The sequence below is a fragment of the Diadema setosum genome, chromosome 11 (assembly GCF_964275005.1).
Source record: "Diadema setosum chromosome 11, eeDiaSeto1, whole genome shotgun sequence".
NCBI classification, from domain to species: Eukaryota; Metazoa; Echinodermata; class Echinoidea; order Diadematoida; family Diadematidae; genus Diadema; species Diadema setosum.
Window position 1 is genome coordinate 10,521,286 of NC_092695.1, and position 20,148 is coordinate 10,541,433.

At 38.2% G+C, this 20,148-nt stretch overlaps 1 protein-coding gene across 1 annotated transcript in view; it reads left to right on the forward strand.

Moving 5' to 3' along the window:
* The window catches only part of LOC140235020 (uncharacterized), a 36,174-nt gene extending 18,721 nt beyond the window's left edge, over window positions 1-17,453 (forward strand). The window contains exons 6-14 of the mRNA XM_072315059.1: window positions 3,620-3,782; window positions 5,932-6,162; window positions 8,059-8,665; window positions 9,909-10,024; window positions 11,578-11,791; window positions 12,729-12,844; window positions 13,822-13,895; window positions 14,587-14,701; window positions 15,686-17,453. Of these exons, the coding sequence (XP_072171160.1) occupies window positions 3,620-3,782; window positions 5,932-6,162; window positions 8,059-8,665; window positions 9,909-10,024; window positions 11,578-11,791; window positions 12,729-12,844; window positions 13,822-13,895; window positions 14,587-14,701; window positions 15,686-15,807 (1,758 nt within the window). The 3' untranslated portion in view covers window positions 15,808-17,453. The remainder of the gene's footprint in view (window positions 1-3,619; window positions 3,783-5,931; window positions 6,163-8,058; window positions 8,666-9,908; window positions 10,025-11,577; window positions 11,792-12,728; window positions 12,845-13,821; window positions 13,896-14,586; window positions 14,702-15,685) is intronic.
* The last annotated feature ends 2,695 nt before the right edge of the window (window positions 17,454-20,148 follow it).

Here is a 20,148-nt window from a genome sequence, read left to right on the forward strand (position 1 = left end):
TTTTTCTCTCTCTCTGTGGCTGTTTTGTGTTCTAGTGGTTTAAGTGTTTCAAATTGAGCTTGCCTTGTGTTTCCATCTATATCATATGATTATGAAGATAATCTATATCACTGGAAATTCAGTTGTGAACACTGCCATAAACTCACAGTATCTGAGTGTGTAGATTTGTAGTGGGTCAGGATTTGCAAAATAAAGATGTCAATTCATTGGTAGATATAATTTCACTTCGTAAGGCCTCACTGTCATGAGACAACCCATTTTTCATGCATGTCTTGCTAGAAATGTAATATGATAACACATGCTCTCAGAGACTGATACTGAGCACTACATATAAGTAGTTTAAATTATCCTGTTATTTTGAAATGTTTGAACACATGTTAAGTGCTTACATGTATTTGAAATTGAAAGTCTCTTGGAAAGATATAATTTCACTTCGTAAGGCCTCACTGTCATGAGACGACCCATTCTTCATGCATGTCTTGCTAGAAATGTAATATAACACATGCTCTCAGAGACTGATACTGAGCACTACATATAAGTAGTTTAAATTATCCTGTTATTTTGAAATGTTTGAACACATGTTAAGTGCTTACATGTATTTGAAATTGAAAGTCTCTTGGAAAGATATAATTTCACTTCGTAAGGCCTCACTGTCATGAGACAACCCATTCTTCATGCATGTCTTGCTAGAAATGTAATATGATAACACATGCTCTCAGAGACTGATACTGAGCACTACATATAAGTAGTTTAAATTATCCTGTTATTTTGAAATGTTTGAACACATGTTAAGTGCTTACATGTATTTGAAATTGAAAGTCTTTTGGAAAGTAAGTATATTGCTTATCTCATGGTCATTCAGCTGGAACCTGAAAGCATACTAAGTTGTTGTAAGCATCACTTGAATAACTTCAAATGAAAGTAGATAAAAGTGTCATGTTTTTTAAGTTGCTTTTGTCAAATATCCTTATTTCCAATCTTTTTTACATTTTGGAATGAAACACATATCTTCACAACTTCAAAACATTCAAATGAATGTAGATAAAAGATGCCATCTTTTAATTATGGAAGTGTATAACATACCTTTGGCATAGGTGTATAACTTAACATCATGGAATGTTTATGTCATATTTTGTGGGATGATATGTGACCGTCCATCACAAAACCAACAAAAGGTTGCATGCACTGATTTTGTATTAGGACTGAAAATAGATGATATGGGCCAATCCCGCCAATCTTGAGTTTTTCATATTTTCTGAAAGAGCAAGTCTTCTTCTATAATATTATACTTAAGTGTAGGATCATAAAACAAAAAGGAAATTGTGTTTTTTAGCAGGTTTTTTTTTTTTCTGGAACACTTTTTGGTAGAATAGTGTGATTAGGTGTTTCTCATAGAGTCATCTTTTCATTTCTTAAAAACCCTGTCCATACTTTTAACTTTCAACTCTAATAACTTTAGAAAGGACAATGCTTCTGCTTTGAAAGTTGGCATTGATCACCTACAGAATGTGTTAATAAAGCATGCGTAGCTTAATCTGATAATCTCTTCATTGTTGTAGCTCCAGTGGTTAACATTCTGGAGCCCCTTTTCTCAGTTCACATTTTCTGGAGTGTGTGCTTTCATTCCAATATAAGGATAGGTTTGGAGAGTCCATTTGAATCGAGTTATACATCATTTTTCATATTTAAGTTTGCTCTTTCAGAATCTGCTCTTAATTAAAAATCCATGTTTGGCAACTTTTTGTTGGTGTTGCGATGCAGGATCACATATATGGTAGGTGTTCATGTCAATCACAAAATTATGTCTTTTCTATATAAGTACAGTATTCATCGCATAATCGGGCATCTGATAATCGGGAACCTCGCTTAAATGACATACGCTTCCCAGAAACATTTCCAATGCACGTTATTTTCACTGGATAATCGGGCGGGGACCTCTGATAAACGGGACAATTTTTCTTCAAGCGATCTTTGATTTTGTTGACATTTTACACAAAAAATCTACCAAAATGCCACAACAATATTTCAAAGATTCCCTAACAGTTGTCGTTTACATCGAACTTACAAAGCAAGCTTCGGACTGGTGTGTTTGGACCTCCGTCCATCCAGTACATGTACATTTCAGCTCGCTGCCCGCCTTCGCTTTTCTGTACGTGTGTATATATGGCGAGCTAGATCGCTACATATTGACAACACATGTACAGTGAAGTGATCGCGGCAAGTAAACAATCAAGCCGTGATGACTGAATGATTGAAGGACTTTTCATTGACGTTCCCACATCAGTTCTGGGTAATCATTTCCCATGGTTGTGGATATGTATTTATACGGAACGCCCTACGTGTCCAAGAATTCTACGAATGTTTAAGAAAGTGCTAGCTTTTAATCCACATATTTTGTGTTCGAAGAGAGGTGACAGAAGAAGAACCCGGTTGCGATTACTCTACATCATTGCGAGAATGCAGGGAGAGCTAGAGGGTCGCGCCGAGGGGTAGCGCGGCTGTGTATTCATGTACATGTACAGTACGTCACTATGCATGTGTGTGTGTGTGTGTGTGTGTGTGTATGTGTGCACTACATGTACATGTCATATGCCGTTAGTGTATAGTGAGTGCTCATCGCGAAATCGGGCACCCCGCTTAAAGGGGCCATGTTTGCTACTCCCAACCTGTCCCGATTATGCGATGAATACTGTATTGTAATAAGTGATCAAGATTCATATTGACTGTACAGTTGAACATGCATTTGTGCTTGTTTCCTGACATTGTTCTAACGAACGTCTGCCTTTGTTGTATTTTTCAGGCTCTCCCAGGAGCAAAAGTGAGGCTGAGGCAGCAGGGTTGTGAGTACAAATTAAGATTTACATGTAACATCAAGAGTTCTGGTGAGTATCGACGAAAACTACTCCAAAAAGCCTGCACATGTCCTGATTTATTCCTACTTTTTTTCTTTAATGCCCTACTTTTTCCCTTTCATGTCCTACTTTTTCCTACTTTTTTAGAGATTTTGTTCCTACTTTATTCCTACTTTTATACATTATCCTGCTTGAAAGCCTGTAATATACATAATACATGAGTACATAATATTTAAAGGAACTTTGAATCATGTAAGTTTCAACAAAGCATGAATACAATTTTTATAATGATATCAACGCTGGTTCGGATAAATAAACAAGTAAGCAATACAATCTTAATTTATAACTCTGTATGACAGAACACATTGTGTGTACTGTCCAAATACTTTCCTAGTGGTTGTAATTTCATCATGACAAAATAATACCGACTTGCCCAAACCACATCATAATCTCCATCAGTATTCCTCTCTAGCTTTTTGAATTGACTAGAGGACAGTTAATCAATTTTATGTTTGCTACTGGTGACAATACAGTGCACCGAGTTTCTATGCATTTTGAAGTCATATGAATAACATATATGCATGTACACTGTATATTCATTAAGATATACGCATGCTTATATTAACTCACATGACTTGAAAATAAAAGTCTAAGAAACGGAGAAAAAAATAATAACCCAGCAGAAAGATGCAGGCATCGATGATTGACACCACCATATGTCTCTTTTCTTCTTCTTCTTGTCTTTGCCATTATTTATTCTCTGCCAGATAACGAACCACTCTTGGCAGTCCATGAAAGACCGCTTCCGCAAGAAGCTGGAAGGGGAACTGCCAAAATACATCGCTTTGCGGAAGTCACAGCAGAAACTTAGAATGCAGGAGGCAGGGACAAGTAATGCTGGTGATTGCAGACAATATTCTAGGAATGCAGGTACTGCACGAGGTGAAAGTTTTGTGAACTGTCAGACATTTTTATGTGTTGTTAAAGGGATGGTATAGTCTTGGTGGAGATGAGGAATAGGTTTTTAACTTTTTGCGAGATACTGAGAAACTGCTTACAAAATAGAACAAACCATACCGTGTTAAGAGGAATTCAAAGTTTATCAACCTGTTGAGGATGGTTTGATTTTGCTACATCACGCATTTCCCATAGACGCTTGCCCGAGTATACTTGGGACTGGTCCACAATAGGTTAAATGAAAATTGGTTTTGGAGTGGCTGAGATATCCAAAAACAAAGTAAAAGAAAGCAATCCTGATAAAAGGTGTGTCCCACCTTTTGTTAGGATTACTCTGTTTTGGATATCTCAGCCATTTCAAAACCAATTTTCCTCAAATAAATGTTGAATCCCTCTTGGAATTACATGTCCTTTCATATTTCATAAGAGGTTTCCCATTATCTCACCAAAAAATGTTAGAGACTTAAAGTTTGGTCTCAACCAAAACTATACAATCCCTTTACTATTGCTGTTGTAAGGGTCTAGTAATTGTTACTTTAATCTTTCACATCATACATAGAATGAGTAACAAGCAACAATACTAGTACTGAATGCTTTTACCTGATGATGCCAGGTACATAAACAAGTACACTGTAGTGTGTTCTGCATTTGATGTAATGTACTAGCGTGTTGTTATGCTTCAGATATTGCTGTGTCGTGGTCCATGCAGCGTGCTAGGCCTACAGTAGGTAATAGTTGTTCACATTCCAGCACATGGTTTATATTTGCACGCTGTTATTTTTGCAGTTCAAAGGCGAATTGCAAAAGTTGCAAAAAATAAGACCAGCTCTGAAATTTCAGTTAGTTCACTATGGCATGCTGCCTTTTGCAAGCCAAAGAATTGCTCACATTTCTAGTATATTTTACCTTATCCTTCATTGAAAAGAAGAAAATAGACATTTGACATGAAAGATACAATTTTGTCATAAATATTTTAATAACTTCTTTTGTATGTACCATTTTTACTCCAAAGAAAAATATTGTGTTTTCTCATTGGGAATGTGAATTTTAGTCTTCAGAGTGTGGCAGCCCCTTGCCAAGCTATTTCATGGCAAGCATGATTGTAGTTTAAAAGGGAATTCATTAAACCTTTCTTTTTTCCTAAAAAGAAAGAGAAACATTTTACAAGTACATGTTCAACAGTATAAACTTGATCAAAATCAGAAAAGAATTAGGGAAGATATGAATTTGTGAAGTTTCAGTCATTTCACAAACCAGTTCTTCAGCAGTCAATATGAATGTATGCAAGTACTGAGTTTATGAAGTCATGACCTCATAACTTGCCATATAGTTTTATGCAGAAAATCCTGTCATCTCCATCTTTTTTTTTTTCCCCAAATTCAATTATGTCCCAGTTGCAAATCCTAGTTCATCTGACTGATCATTATTGAAAAGTTATTCAGTCGGGAATAATATTACGTTATTGGAAAATTGTGAGATGATGACATCATCAGGTCACTCATTTGCATATTTTGCTTTTACTCTGTGATTACCAGAAGCAACTGGCTTGTACTTAGTGTCAATAACACTTTTGAGTCAATGATTAGGATAGGATTTGGCAATGCAACTCTGATGAACTTTAGCTCCCTTCTGAATCAGGCATTCACAATAGTGTTAGATGAATAACTAATGATATTGAAAATGACCCAAGCAAATGAATCAACCTTCTGTAAGCATAATCATGTTTTGCGGCTGTTTGATGCAATATATGCACCTTTGAATTATTACTAAATACATATTTTTTAATGCACCAGGTTATATTTCATGTGATATATTGTCCTATGAGAGCAACTGGAAGATGTGTAGTAAATATGAAAGGAAAAAATATATATTTTGTAAAAGATAATAGAAAGCACAGACCTGTATGATTTCCATGTTGCATGCCTGAGTAGCATAGATTCCTAAGTTTGATTCATTAAAGTTAAACAAAAGGTCTGTTTTTTTTTTTTTTTTAAGCAATCGCTGTCATGCAAAACTCTTTTACGAATGACTCAACAAACTTGAAGAAATTCTTATTCAGCAAAGAGATGAAGAGAAATGTATAGAAAACAAACGAAAACAATCTATGTTTTTATATTTGTAGATTCCGAAGACCAGATTGAGGATTTCAGCGATGAAAATGAAAGTGGGGGAGACGACAGGAATAAAAAGTCTGTGTACATCAGGAGATTGGACACAGTTGAAGAAATAGACGACGTTCAGGACATGGAGGAAGCCAGCCTCTCAGACACCTCCTCCTTTGACGTGTTCCTATATGAGGCTGCCGAAGCCAGTGGCTCCAACAGGCGCGACGGTGTCAATGAGTCAAATCCAGGTATCATTTGTGCTTGGTTGTTTCAGGAAGGATGTTAGTGTTGGGATGCCACGGAGTGGGAAGGCTGGCCTGGCTCAGATGTTATATTCTAGAATCCCCATAACGAATCGTGTCAAGATTTATCACTAATCTCATCTATCACTAAGCACGTTTGCAGCCGAAGAACCTCTGCTGTATCTGACTGTTACTGACGAGTGTAAGCTTCGGTGTACATTTTTGCTGATGGGCCCTATTAGTGGTTTTCAAATGTACTCCGATGGGCAGCGAATGAAGATAACGGTAGATAGATTCAGCCTAGCCACCCATGTCTCCCAGCCACCCATGGCTACCAGCTCTTTGAAGGGATCATATAGTTTTGGTTGAGACCTAACTTCAGGTTTCCAACATTTTTTGGTGAGGTAATGAGAAACCTCTGATGAAATATGAAAGAACATGTAATTCCAAGAGGAATTAGATGTTTATTTGAGGAAAATTGGTTTTGAAATGGCTGAGAAATCCAAAACAAAGCAATCCTAATGAAAGGTGGGACCCATCTTGTATTAGGATCGCTTTGTTTTACTTTTCAAAAAAAAAATATTTCCGCCATTCAAAAACTGATTTTAAAGGGACTATACAGTACTGGTTGAGGTGGGGATTCATATTTGAACATTCCTAAGTGAGATAATGAAAAGCCTCTTATGAAATATGAAAGAGCATGTAATTCTAAGAAGCATTCAACGTTTATTTGATGAAAATTGGTTTTCAAATGGCTGAGATATCAAAAAAAGTGCTAATAATAAAAGGCGACATGCCACAACTTTATTAGGATCTCTTTGTTTCACCTTGTTTTGGGATATCTCAGCCATTTCAAAACCGATTTACATCGAATAAACTTTTGATACCCCTTAGAACAACATGCTCTTTGACATCTCATAGAGTGGTTTCTGAATATCTCGCAAAACGTTAAAAGCTAAATCCTCACCTCGACCAGAACTGTACACACCCTTTAAACTGAAATTAAAAGCCCAAGCCTCATCTCCACCAATAGTACACCATCCCTTTAAGATCCAGTAGGAATGACAAAAAAGAAAAATATCGTGGCTTTAAATAATTACATAAATTCTAGATTTCCCCACCATGTTTAACACTTCAAAAATCAAACAGACAGAAGGGCAAAAGTTCATTGAAATACAGGACCACTCGCAACTGATATTGACAAATTGCCCTGATGATTCATATCAATTTCGGACTGAAATCAAGGAAGCTATAGAATTATCAGCTTTTCATGTGTCTCGGAAATATCGTTGTTTGTCATTTATGTTGGTCACGAGGTCATCACCTGAATATTTTTCCGTTGACCTGCATACTGATTTTTGCCAATTTTTCAAATAAGGCGAAAGCGTGAATCATATCCTGTGCATCAAATTGGTGTAACGGTTTAATATGAATAAGCACTGATGACTTCTGTGAAAGAGTGGGTTGCAATTGCTAAATTGAAAAACAAAAAATATGATGTATGAAATATTTCTGTGTACAAACCAATATTTTTGCATATTTGTGATTGTAATTGATATTGCAGTTTCGTGGAAACATGGTAAACATTGAAATTTAAAACTTTCTTAGCTCATGTTCAGTTGGATTGTAACATTTGCTCTTCCCTTTGTTTGATTTTACTCTTATTAAAACAAAGTTAAACATGAAGTGGCTTTGCACTTCAGCAACATGTACTCGTGTGATGGTAGTTCATTCAACAATGTTACTATTTTAAGCTACAACCCTGTATTTTCAAAGTGGAAAACAGATTTTGCATTTAAAACGGGAACAAAGAACCCCTATTCTTATTGAGCAATAGCCAATCCTTAGTATCAGAATCATTCTAATGAGTTTCTTTGTTAATTTGGTTTTATAATCAACCAGTTTCCAAAGATTCAAAAGAACCAGCAGACAGCACCGAGACAACTGAGATCCCTCTGCAGAAGAAGTCGGCCATTGTTGGCCGTTCATCCAGCAGTACTAATGAAAGTGATGCAGGTGAGGTTGTGGCCCGCAGGATGAGAAGTCGACAGGTGGCCGAAGATAGCGTCCAAGAGCCCCCGGGAAAAATGGCACGAAACCAACCCACAGTGAAGCGGAACAAAAACCAGAACAATAACAAACCGAGTCCTGTGCGTAAGAATCAGAAAATCCTACATGACACTGGTACGGAAGGACAGGCGGCACACGGTAGGAAGGCGAGAACCAGACATTCGGCAAGGCAAAAAGCGGCGAAGAACGACGCGGCAGGCTCCGACGCTTCCCACGCGATGGAAAGCCTGAGGAAGATGGAGACAAGGAGTGGGAGGGTCTGTGGAGTGGACGCGGTCACCAGGGAGCAGCAAGAAGAAGAGGAGGAGGAGCAGGGACAAGAACAGGGAGAAGAAGTGGTACAGATCAATGGGGGAGATGATCATGCAATGGAGGTCGACGACGACCCAATGCAGATATATGAAATTGAAGATGAAACAGTGGCAGAGAGAGATGAAAGGTAAAATACTGGAATGTCTTATAACGTCACTCTATCATTTTGGTGGCAATGCACACCTTAATAGGGTAATGAGCATATGGTATGATATGTAAATATCTATCATCTTGTTTCTTGTCCCTAGTACCTTGTCTTACTCATCTTTCTTGTAGCTTATGTAGCGTAAGTTTATGAGGTCAAACAAAGCTGACTGTTGTGGAGATTGTACTCAACAATTTTTTTCATGCCTCCGCCATGAAGTGTCGCCTGAGGCATTATGTTTTCGTGTTGTCCGTCCTTCCGTCCGTAATCATTTTTGTGGACAGCGTATCTAAAAAACCGTTAGAGGTATCCTAATGAAACTTGGCATGTATATGTATATGTATATATATATATATAACTTGGCGAAGTTGTGCCTATCAACTTTTGAGCACACGTGCTCAAGGTCAAAGGTCAAAAGGTCAAGGTCAAATGCTCAAAATTTCACTATTTCCCCTATATCTCTGCAATGCCTGGAGGTATTTTCTTAAAACTTGGTTTATACATGAACTACCAAATACAGATTCCACAGAGAGAGTTTTGGGTCATGACTTCAAAGGTCAAGGGTCAAAGGTCAAGTAAAAATATTAAAATTTCACTTTTTTCTCCATATCTCACAAATATTTTAAGGTATCTTCATGGAACTTAGTGAAAGTATACATACATGTACTGACTGGCAGTGATCACGTAGGGAATTTAGGGGTCATGGGTCAAAGGTCATGGGTCAAAGGTCAAGGTCAACTCATCAAAATGTCATTATTTCCCTCTTATCTATGTAATGCCTGCAGGATTTTTTCTTGAAACTTAGTGTATGCATGTATTACCCAATACAGATTCTCTTGGAAGTTTCATGCCAAAAGGTCAAAGGTCAAAAGGTCAAAGGTCAAGTGAAAGTGCTAAATTTCACTTCTTCTTTAAACTTATAAAAGAGTCAAAAGTTGGGTATAAATCCTCAAATCCCCAAATACCTGTACTCTTAGACAGTGTAGCCATTCATCCATTTTGATATTTTGTTAGTTATGTGAAACTTGCCATCACACATTGTCAAGACATTGTGCTATAGACCTATTTGGAGAACCATGCATTATGGCGGAGGCATACCAGTCACCATAGCGACATTTCTAGTTTTTTCTGTTTAATGTGCCTCTTTTTCATGATTCATGATTGCATGGTGACATCCATTCTTGTCTGGTATCCTTTTTTTCCCTGCTGCTTTGGAAATGTTCAGTACTACTCAGAGTTCCGAGGACATGACGATTGTCCGGCTAACAACCCCTAGGAAGAGCAGAAAGGCCTTGAAAAAGACACCACGGAAGACACCACCCAGATCGGCAAAGAAAAAAGGTTGGTAAAAAACAGTGAAGGACTGTTCAGGGGCCCGTTTCATAAAACTTGTCATCAGTGACAAGTTGTCATAGATGTGACAAGCTACTGAAATCCTTGCATCTGATTGGCTGAGAGCAAATTTGTCATAGAAATGTGGCAGTTGTCACTGATGACAAGTTTTCTGAAACGGGCCCCGGGTCATGTCTGGTGTACATGACAATCTCATTACTGTTGTATTTTCAAATTTGCAGAAGATGATAAAAGTACATGTTTAATGAAATATTTGTATGTGTGTATGTATGTATAAAAGTATGTATGTTAAATATGTATGCAACATAGGTTTGTGTAAATGGTGACAGGTATGGCGGTCAGTATTTATTTATCTGAGCAGTGGAGTACATTGATGTAACTGAATTAATTCAATATTTTTTGACAGTTTCATTTTAAACTTGTAATGAGTTGCAGAGTGGGACATGTCACTCAATAAATTAAGATCTGCATGCACAGGAAATTTTGCATATTTCAGTGAAATCACTGTCAATAGGATTACTATATTTGCTGAATATTTTGCAAAGTTTTTATTTTTGCGAGTCAGGTGCTATAATTAGGGAATTGAATAAAATCATATGAAAATATTGACTGATCCCGACATGAATTTTGCCGGCACATATACATTCTCCATTCAGTGTTGTACTCCACAATCTTGAATTTAAAGGACAAGTCCACCTTCATAGACATGTGGATTGAGTGAATGCAGCAATATTAGTAGAACACATCAGTGAAAGTGTGAGGAAAATTGGACAATCCGTTCAAAAGTTACGAATATTTTAAGTACCTGCACAGTCACTGCTGGAAGAGAAGACTACTACAGTGTATGATGTCACATGCGTACAACGACAAGGAAAATAAAAAGAGAATTTCACAAAACTGTACTTTTTGAATAAAATGCACATTTCTTCGACTTGCTACTGACATAAAGGGTAATAATATTCCCCTTGCCTTCTGAAAGAGAGAAGTCGAGTGTTCTTTTGTTATGCAAGAAAAATGGAAATATGTTGAATTTTCTTTATTCTTTCTTTATATCGTTGTACTCATGTGACATCACAAGCTATAGTAGTCTTTTCATCCAGCCATGACTGAGCAGAAACTTCAAAAATTCATAATTCTTTAACGGATTGTCCGATTTTGCTCAAACTCTCACTGATGTGTTCCACTAATATTGCTGCATTCACCAAACCCACATGTCTATGAAGGTGAACTTGTCCTTTAAGCACTCGTGAAATTGTCAAGATGTCCCGGTTCACAATGAATAGACCAACTTGCTAAATCTGTATCGTACAAATTTAGCAAGTCTGTATGCCATATAGTGTATGGCATATAAAGTTCTCTCCTATCGTGGGGTGTAAACAGATCAAATTTACAAGGGCATCTCTTTCTGCACTATGGATAATAATGGGGGTTTGGCAAACTTAGTGCTCTTATGTAGAAAACATAAGAGCAGCAAAGCAGTCGTAAGTATCTTGTTTCATATCATATTGTCAAGTTATCTGTGTCCACCACATGCACCGCAGGGTCGGCGGATGTTACCACCTCCCCGGCAGCAGGGGAGCAGTCGATCGAGAAGAGCACCCCCACGGCTCAACGAACTTTAGATACGGGTGTCTCCCCTCAGAGGGTGTCGACCAGGCGGGGAGCTGGGAGGCACAGAGAGGCAGCCAAGAACTCCGGTACTGATGCAGAGGATGCGGACTCGGAGTCATCACCCATGAAGAAAGGCCACAAGAGGTGTGTGTGTGTCTTCCCTTTGACTTCTACTGTAGAGAAAGGCGTGAATGGGATTGAGGGGTGGGGGGGGGGGGGATGTGGTGTGGTGGGGGAGAGATGATGCCCCTCCTACTTTCTACAGCAGCGGAACAGTCTGCAGACCTCCCAACCGTACTGAATTTGGAGGAGAGAATCTGAATTTTGACCATTCCCAGCTCTTTTTCTAACAGGAGTTTCCTTTTTTTTTCTGGATAATTTCACTACACACTCTTATGGGAACTGCTCTTTCTTTCGTACTTTTGAGCCAAGTCATCCCTATTTTTTTCAGTCAGAAAGGTTGGCAGGTCTGAGTCTGTGGAGAAGAGGCTTCCCTTACCTTCCACTTTAATACTTTGCTTCAGGGCAGATGGGAAGTATTCATCCTCATTGTATTTCATGTTGATGTAAACCAATTGCAGAGTGATTGATTTGCCTGAAATTGAGACAGTCGATTTTGAGTGATCATCACCATACCATACACTTACTGAAACTCCGTACAAATGTATGAGTTTTGCAGACCTTTTCACACTTCATGACTTCTCCATGACTTCTCCATGATCATGATTGTTATCAACTGTGTGAATATTTGGTCTAGTGTCGATTCAGGTAGGATTATGCTTCTACTCTAAGACATTTGTGCAGATGTCACATCAATTCTTCACTAAAGGAAATTTTCCTACATGAGATACTGCAAAATTGCCGTAAAGTCTTGTGAACCAGAAAACTGGGATATTGTCTTTAGATTCCAATAGTCATCTTGAACATATTTTCTGTGGACTGTAGTTCCTTGATTGATTTTTTGTCTGTCTGTCTGTCTCATCACAATATTGGCAGCTCTGTATTGGTGCTGTATTGGATTAGATACTCTTGATTCACTTTGTAATGTATTTTTGTGTTGGATCCCTCAATGCCCCATCAGGCATGCAGACAATGCAATCATTCCAGAGTCCGAGGCAGTGGATACTGACAGCGATGTACTTCCCATGCAGCGAGCGAGACGGAGGAGGATGGAGAGCGGGGATGACACACCAGCAGGTGAGTGTTAAGAGGCGCATAGTCCCGGTGGGTGTGAGGGCGCTGTTAGATGATACTGCCGATCACCATTAGCATCATATGAAGATTGCCGAAGTTGAGCTGTCATCAAGAGTAAAGCGCGTAGGTGTTGCTACGTAAAGTTGCCTTTGTTGTCTTCTCTGTGTGTCACACAGTCTGTAGTAATGCCAGGAAGCGTGCTTATGTGGTTCTTAGTATGACATCACAAAAGAAGTTTGCTAAAGCTGTCATCCCCCTCGGCCGAATCATAAGCCGAACTGTGATCGGACCACTGGCTACAGTGGATTGGACTTCTTCGGACTCGGGGGAAATGGGTCACAGCGTAAGTGCTAAAGTGGAGTCGATAGCATAGGTCTCTATAGGAAACTTGTGCTGTGCGCCCGTGTACACATTTGACTAAACTACCAGGTCCATGTGCCTTTAACCCTCTAAATCCTGGCTGATCTCACTCTAATTTGACCCAACACAGGATCCACCTGCAGTCAGCGATACCGATCAACACAGTGTCGGGAACAAACCTGTTTCTTTTGCAGCGGAGTGGAAGAGATGAAGAAAAAGGATAAACACTCTACAGGAGTGAATAAAATTGCAGTGAAATTTTCGAAAGAAGATGACCATTGGATACTTCATGGGGGGGGGGGGGAGTTAAAGGGAGACTTGGGCATTACACCAAGATTTACGTGTAGAGCACTGATTAATTATAGAACAAGTACCATATCTCACATGTTAAAATTGATTTTGATGTAGGAGACTCTATATGCTTTATCCATGTCCGAATTAAGTATCAGAAGAACGATTTAAAGGTAATGATTTGGTCTCCCTCATTGTCATCCGTATGTTTGCTGACATTGGAAGTATAGGAATCCATTTTGAGAGAGGCAAATGTGGCAGTCCCGACAATCTTGTTACAGTGGAGTTTGACTGTGTCAGTTGTACTGCTTTTCCTGTCTCATTTTCAGATCATATTCCTGACACACAAGTACCAGAAGAGGATAATACAGAGGAAATAGAGGAACTGCAGCAATTCATTCAGGTATTAAGTCCCTTGCAGTTTTCTGTTGCAATGTGTCAGTCAAGATATCTTATGGTGATTACCTAGTGTACATATCGTCTGTTGAGAATGATAAGGGCGTTAAGTTGCCACTAAACCCATAGTGTTCGAGACAACTTAACGCCCTTCTCATTCTCAACAGACAATATGGTCTGTTATGTTTATTAGCCATACTTTCTTCACTATCATACTCATCATTGATTTAAAGTCTCTGCATCCCTTTTGCCACCCTGAGTGAAATTTAGATTCCTTTCATATGCTGGTATATTGTAGAGGTTGGTAATTCAGACCTTTCCGCAGAATGATCAGACTGGAAACTTCTCTGATGAAGACAGAAGCAGTACTATTTCCAGTGACTTTATTCAGATCCCCCAGAAATTTCATCCATTATTCTTGAGTGACTTGGGATTAGTTTTTCATTTTTTTCTTTGAAGACATAAACACACAAGGATGTAAAGAAACAAAACATATGAAGTAAAACATAAGCAGGCTGATAAAAAAGAAACAGAGATAGAAGAAAACATTCAAAGGTTGTGTATCCCTTTTGCAAACATCACAAAATTTTGCATGCTTGAGGAATACTGTATCCCAACAACTTGTGTGAAATCTTACAGTATCACACCTCTATATCAACAGGCCTTTGTTTTCACTCACATTGTTCTTTCTCTGTTAGGACCTGGAAGAAGAGTACCATCAGCCAAGGAATGTGATCTGCGCAGCACTCTTCATGAATAGCGGGAGTGTTACCAACACCAGAGATTACCTCACACATGGACGGAGGAAGACACGTAAGACACAACATTGTAATTTCTGGTCCACGGGCTGGGCAATGCTTGGAAAGAAATGCTAAGGAATCAACTTCCAACCTTTTTTAGAAAAATAGTGTAAAAATGAGCCCATATCAGTGGAGATATGGTGCTCTCCAGGGTGTATGAATTAGTTTGCATTGAGTTATTCTTGCACATGCTTGTAACTGGTTGAGTGCGTGCTGCCAAAATATGAAGGGAGAGGTGATTTTTTTTTTCTTTTTTTAAACGAAGTAACGCTTGCAACTGTCTGTGTCTCTGGAAGAAGAGTATTGACATACTGTACGTCTGGCATTTCCAGAGAAATCAGTGCAGTACCATTTGTGTTTTTACATAGGATAAGGAGCTAGTAAGATGAATTTGTGGGGTACCACAGCATCCCATGTTGTACTTTCTACCAATTTTTTTTAATTTTATTCAAATTATCTAAGAAGTGAATGCTGCTCCATATTTGAAAATCACCGTTCACAATCGGAACAAAAGTGCAAGATAATGGTACGAGCACTGTGGAACAATTGGATTTTTAACAGTTGAGGCTTGTCAGCAGCTGCTAGTGCAATTGCCAGTCCTGTGATATTGATGTATACAGTCTGGTCATCTATGCAAATATCAACCAATAAAATTGTGTGACTGCCTCGAAAGTTTTGCAAAGTGCTTGTGGGAGAAGGTTTATGATGCTTTCCAGGCCTGTGATGCTACAATTTTAAGGGGGGGGGGGCACCTCTGAATTAAAGCCATTGCAGCAGTCCACAAAAAATCCAACATGACTCTGCATTATTATGTAATGTATGCCAAACATTATACAGAATTTCAATCATTTGGGACTCTTACTTACAAGCCTCAGGAACACAGTTGGAAAGCTATGTGACCTAGACTTAATCTCAATAGGTTCACATTGAATTGCAGATTCTGACATTGTTCTAGAGAGGTGTTTTGAATCACTCGATTTCTGTGTTTCTCATCCAGGGCTCTTGTGGACCAGCGAGGAAGACCAGATGATACTTAGCTCCAACTCGGCTCACATCAAGGAAATAAGACACAAGTACGGTGAAGCGGTAGTCCGCCAAAGACTTGAGTGGTTACAGTAACATCATAAACTGCGGTGTCTTCAGCCATATCTCGAGAGTTTAATTGCAAAACAAATTAACTCCATTCTTGTTAATTTGAGATACTTGCATTTGTGATTACAGCTGCTAAAGAACAAAGAAAATGATGAGGAAACGTTGGATTGTTAGCTATAACTTCAAGAATATTCTTTGTTATGAACAAGTGAGGTATCACTAGAAAGGTTTTACTTTGCCTTATCTGATGATGGACTACAAAACCTTGAAATGTTCAGAAATGCACTTAACCCGTTTTGCGATTAAACTCTTCAGAGTCTGCTGTTGATGATGTCAGTTACATATGACGAGTGTTCATGTGCCGTGGTTCTTTTTAAGGCATATTTTTCATATTAAGGATTTACACCTTTGGTGCCAAAGCTTCATAAATCATATCACCCTTATGGTTTGTCAAAATTGGAGGCGTTATGTTATTCAACAGAAACATTCCTCCCGTCTTATGCGATTGCTTGTGTGTATGTCAAACTTCGACAAGGTACAATTTTTGTGAAAAATAGTGTTGCCACATCTAATTCCAAGCCATTCTTGTACTTGTCAGAGTAAATGCAACATTTCAAAATGGGAGACAATGAATGACAGGTAAACCACAAAATGGTATTTGTTTACAAATACCAATATTGTTATTTGTTATGTTCATATCTTCAGACTTAGGTTCACTTAAGCAGTTTCAGTGAACCATTTTATTGTACCAGTATTCCAATTTTTCAGATACAAGTCCCTTTGGATATGTTCCTATGTAGTGCCAAAGTTTTCAAGAATTTTCTTCTTTTTTTTTTCCCCCATGCCTCTGTAACTTGCCTTATGTTTACCATTGAAAATCAGTTAATCCGAGAAGATTGTAAAAGTTTTTACCTGTCAGAATTCTCTTTCACAGGAATGAAAAGTAGTGCATTATTAAAAAGCTTGTTAGCTGACATGTGTTTAATTTTTTTTTCAAGCAGATGACTTTAAAAGAATTTAACTCAAAGATCAATCGAATGGAATTCTCTCATCATGAGATGGTAATATGAAAGTGATTCAAAACGTAAAATCATTCTGGCATGTATCAGAAGTGAAACTTCATCATGTGCTCAATTTTTAACAACATGGATAGAACAAAGGGTCATGACCCAGCCAGAATAATGAGCAGAAAGTTATGGAATTTGACATTTCACATGTTTTGTGAAATGGTGATATGCAAATATGATTTAGTGATGATGTCACAGACTCATTATGCCTGCTGTTGACCTGCACACTAATCTCCACCTAATTTGCTCCTTTGCAATTGGAATCATCAAAAAGAAAGAACAATATCCTTTACTCTGACTGACTGTGGAGTTGGGATAACTCAGCAACCAGGACTGGATGAGGGGGTGAAGTTGCTGAATTTCTGAGCCAAAAAATGATTTCTGTTAATGTTGTATGAACCAATGGGAGAGGTGTTAGGCATTGTCATTGCCCAACCTAATTTGCATATGTGGTTGCAACTACATTGTAATATTAGTGTTTAAAGATAATAAAAAGTTTTGGTACCTCAAAAGTTTCCCTGAATTTCCTTGTCTTAGTTTGTGTTTCAGGTTAAAGTACGTTGTCTGTGAGACTTACTCGCCCCAAAGTGCTCTCATGTCTTAGTAATCATGCAATAATGGTTTCGTACCAGAGCCGCCGCCGTACGACGGCGAGGTAGTATTGTATGAAACCACTGACTGCGACCAGCAGCGTGCAGCCCAATACCCATAGCTAACTGCGACCAGCAGCCCCATACGCATGGCGTAATGGGGCTTCGCATTGTAGCATTCAGGATCATGACAGATTTAATATCGCGGGTAAATGTCAGCTTAAATCCAATTAAATTCCGTTTGCTTTATGTGATGGCACTAGGTGAGGGCTTCAAAACTTCTACACAGAATTTTGACCATTGACTTCTTTGACCTTTGACCTTGATTTTTTACCTATATTGTACATTGGCTACAAAATGCTACTCCGCCATTTCTAACCCGATTTCGATTCCGTTTGCTTTATGTGATGGCACTAGGTGAGGGCTTCAAAACTTCTACACAGAATTTTGACCTTTGACTTCTTTGACCTTTGACCTTGATTTTTGACCTATATTGTACATTGGCTACAAAATGCTACTCCTTCGCCATTTCTAACCCGATTTCGATTCCGTTTGCTTTTTGTGATGGCACTAGGTGAGGGCTTCAAAACTTCTACACAGAATTTTGACCTTTGACTTCTTTGACCTTGATTTTTGACCTATATTGTACATTTTGCTACAAAATGCTACTTCTGGCGGGGACATATATTACGCATTGCGTAATTTCTACTTTTCCTTGTTTTGTTTTGTTTTTTTGTCCTGGACTGCATGAAATATTTTCCAATGAAATGAGAGTTCAGAACAACTTTTGAAGTTTAGTGTGGAACACACTGACACTAATTGTGTAGTGGTTCATGCATTGTGCCTTTCTGGATGTAAGTGTATAGCTTTGCTAGTTAGTCATCCTGTAATTACTCACAATCTCAAACAATTATGTGCATGGTTGTACTTCTGTCAAACTCATTGGCCCCAAGTCACGAAGGTGGTACAATTGACACCATGGTTTAAACCATGGTTTATGCAAATTTCTTCTGCGTAAATACGATAATGCATGTAATATTCATGTACTGGTACATACTTGGCAAATGTCTAGTTTGCAAGATTCAATAAACAGTTTTATTCTAACCTAACAGCCTATTTCTTATTCTGGATCTCTTCTTCTGATGTAATTGCTGTATATGTCTGTCCATTGCAATGATAATTTATATTCAACATAAAATAATTACAACATCTCTGTCAACTTTGCTGTTCAGAACTACACTTTGTGCGTGACACTTGCATTTGATTTTCTTACTTGAACTTGATGACAATTTTCAGTGAATGGGAGCTCTGGTCACGTACTACTTTTTAGGTAGGTATGCTTGGCGGGGCCTTCCTCGATAGAATTTAGACTTCTTGATATTCACTGTTGGCAATTTAAATATCTACTATTCATAGACCTAAAAGAGACAATAACTAACATGCTGGTCTTATATTTTTGTTATGGTAACCTGCGTCACGCATGCTGGCAGCATATTGCTGTGAGAGGAGAGGGTTAACAAAAATGGATGGTGCGAATTGCGGACAGATTGTGTACGCCAACACATGTCCAGTAGCAAATGCGCATAGATACTCGCATGTCAAAGATAAGCCTATTTCACGCTAAGTTTAGACCATGGTACAAATTTTTGTACCATGGTCTAAGTTTAAACCACCTTTGTGAATTCGGGTCATTGACATCATAAGTTTTCCAAGCATACATGTAACCAATGTGTGTGTTGTTTGCTATCACTGGTAAAAGATTATGTAGCCAAGCAACATTTATATTCCAAATCCTGTGCATTCTTTTCTCTGTACCCTTGTGTATCATACTGTAAATAATGAATGTAATATTCATGTACTGGTACATACTTGGCAAATGTCTAGTTTGCAAGATTCAATAAACAGTTTTACGATTCAACTACACGTATTAATGTTCAATATTCTGTTGCGTCTTACATTTAACATGATACCAATAAACATAATACAATTGTATTCTCATGTCATACAAGTGTACAGTGCACTCCCGTTATAGCGAACACGGTTATAAGGAAATTTCGTTACAACGAAGTAAATCTTCTGGTCCCAAAATTATCACCATTAAAGTCTATGGTAAAAAATTCGCTTATAACGAACACGGTTATAGCGAAATTTCCGTTATAACGAAGTCTTTTCCGAGTGCCACAGACAAAGAAAAACAAAAGAAATATGCTCCGTTATAACGAAATGTGAATTGCTTTCGAAAATACGTAGCGGAACAAGCATTTATAGCATGGGTGAACGCTCCACACCACTGTGTGTTCGCTCCTTGTGTCACGCAGTTTCTGAGGGGAATTTGCATGTATTATTGTGATACAGTTATCCCATCACATTTCATATAGCTTTCCAGTGTATGATGAGTATTCAGCAAACAGAATATGATATATATACGTGGTTTCCTTGTTTTCATTATATATTGTATTTGTTCGGTTATAACGAAATTTCGTTATAACGAAAGAAAACTGCCGGTCCCGAGCATTTCGTTATAACGGGAGTGCACTGTATATCATCACTACATGGATGCAGGAATGTAGAAAAATTGGTGAACTCTCTCAATGAGAACTCTCCAACTAATCACGATATACACGCGACTCCAGTTAAGCAAAATCCTCAGGACCATGCCGAATTTCCTTTTATTATATCAAAATTCATTATAGCCAAACAGTAAAGTACAT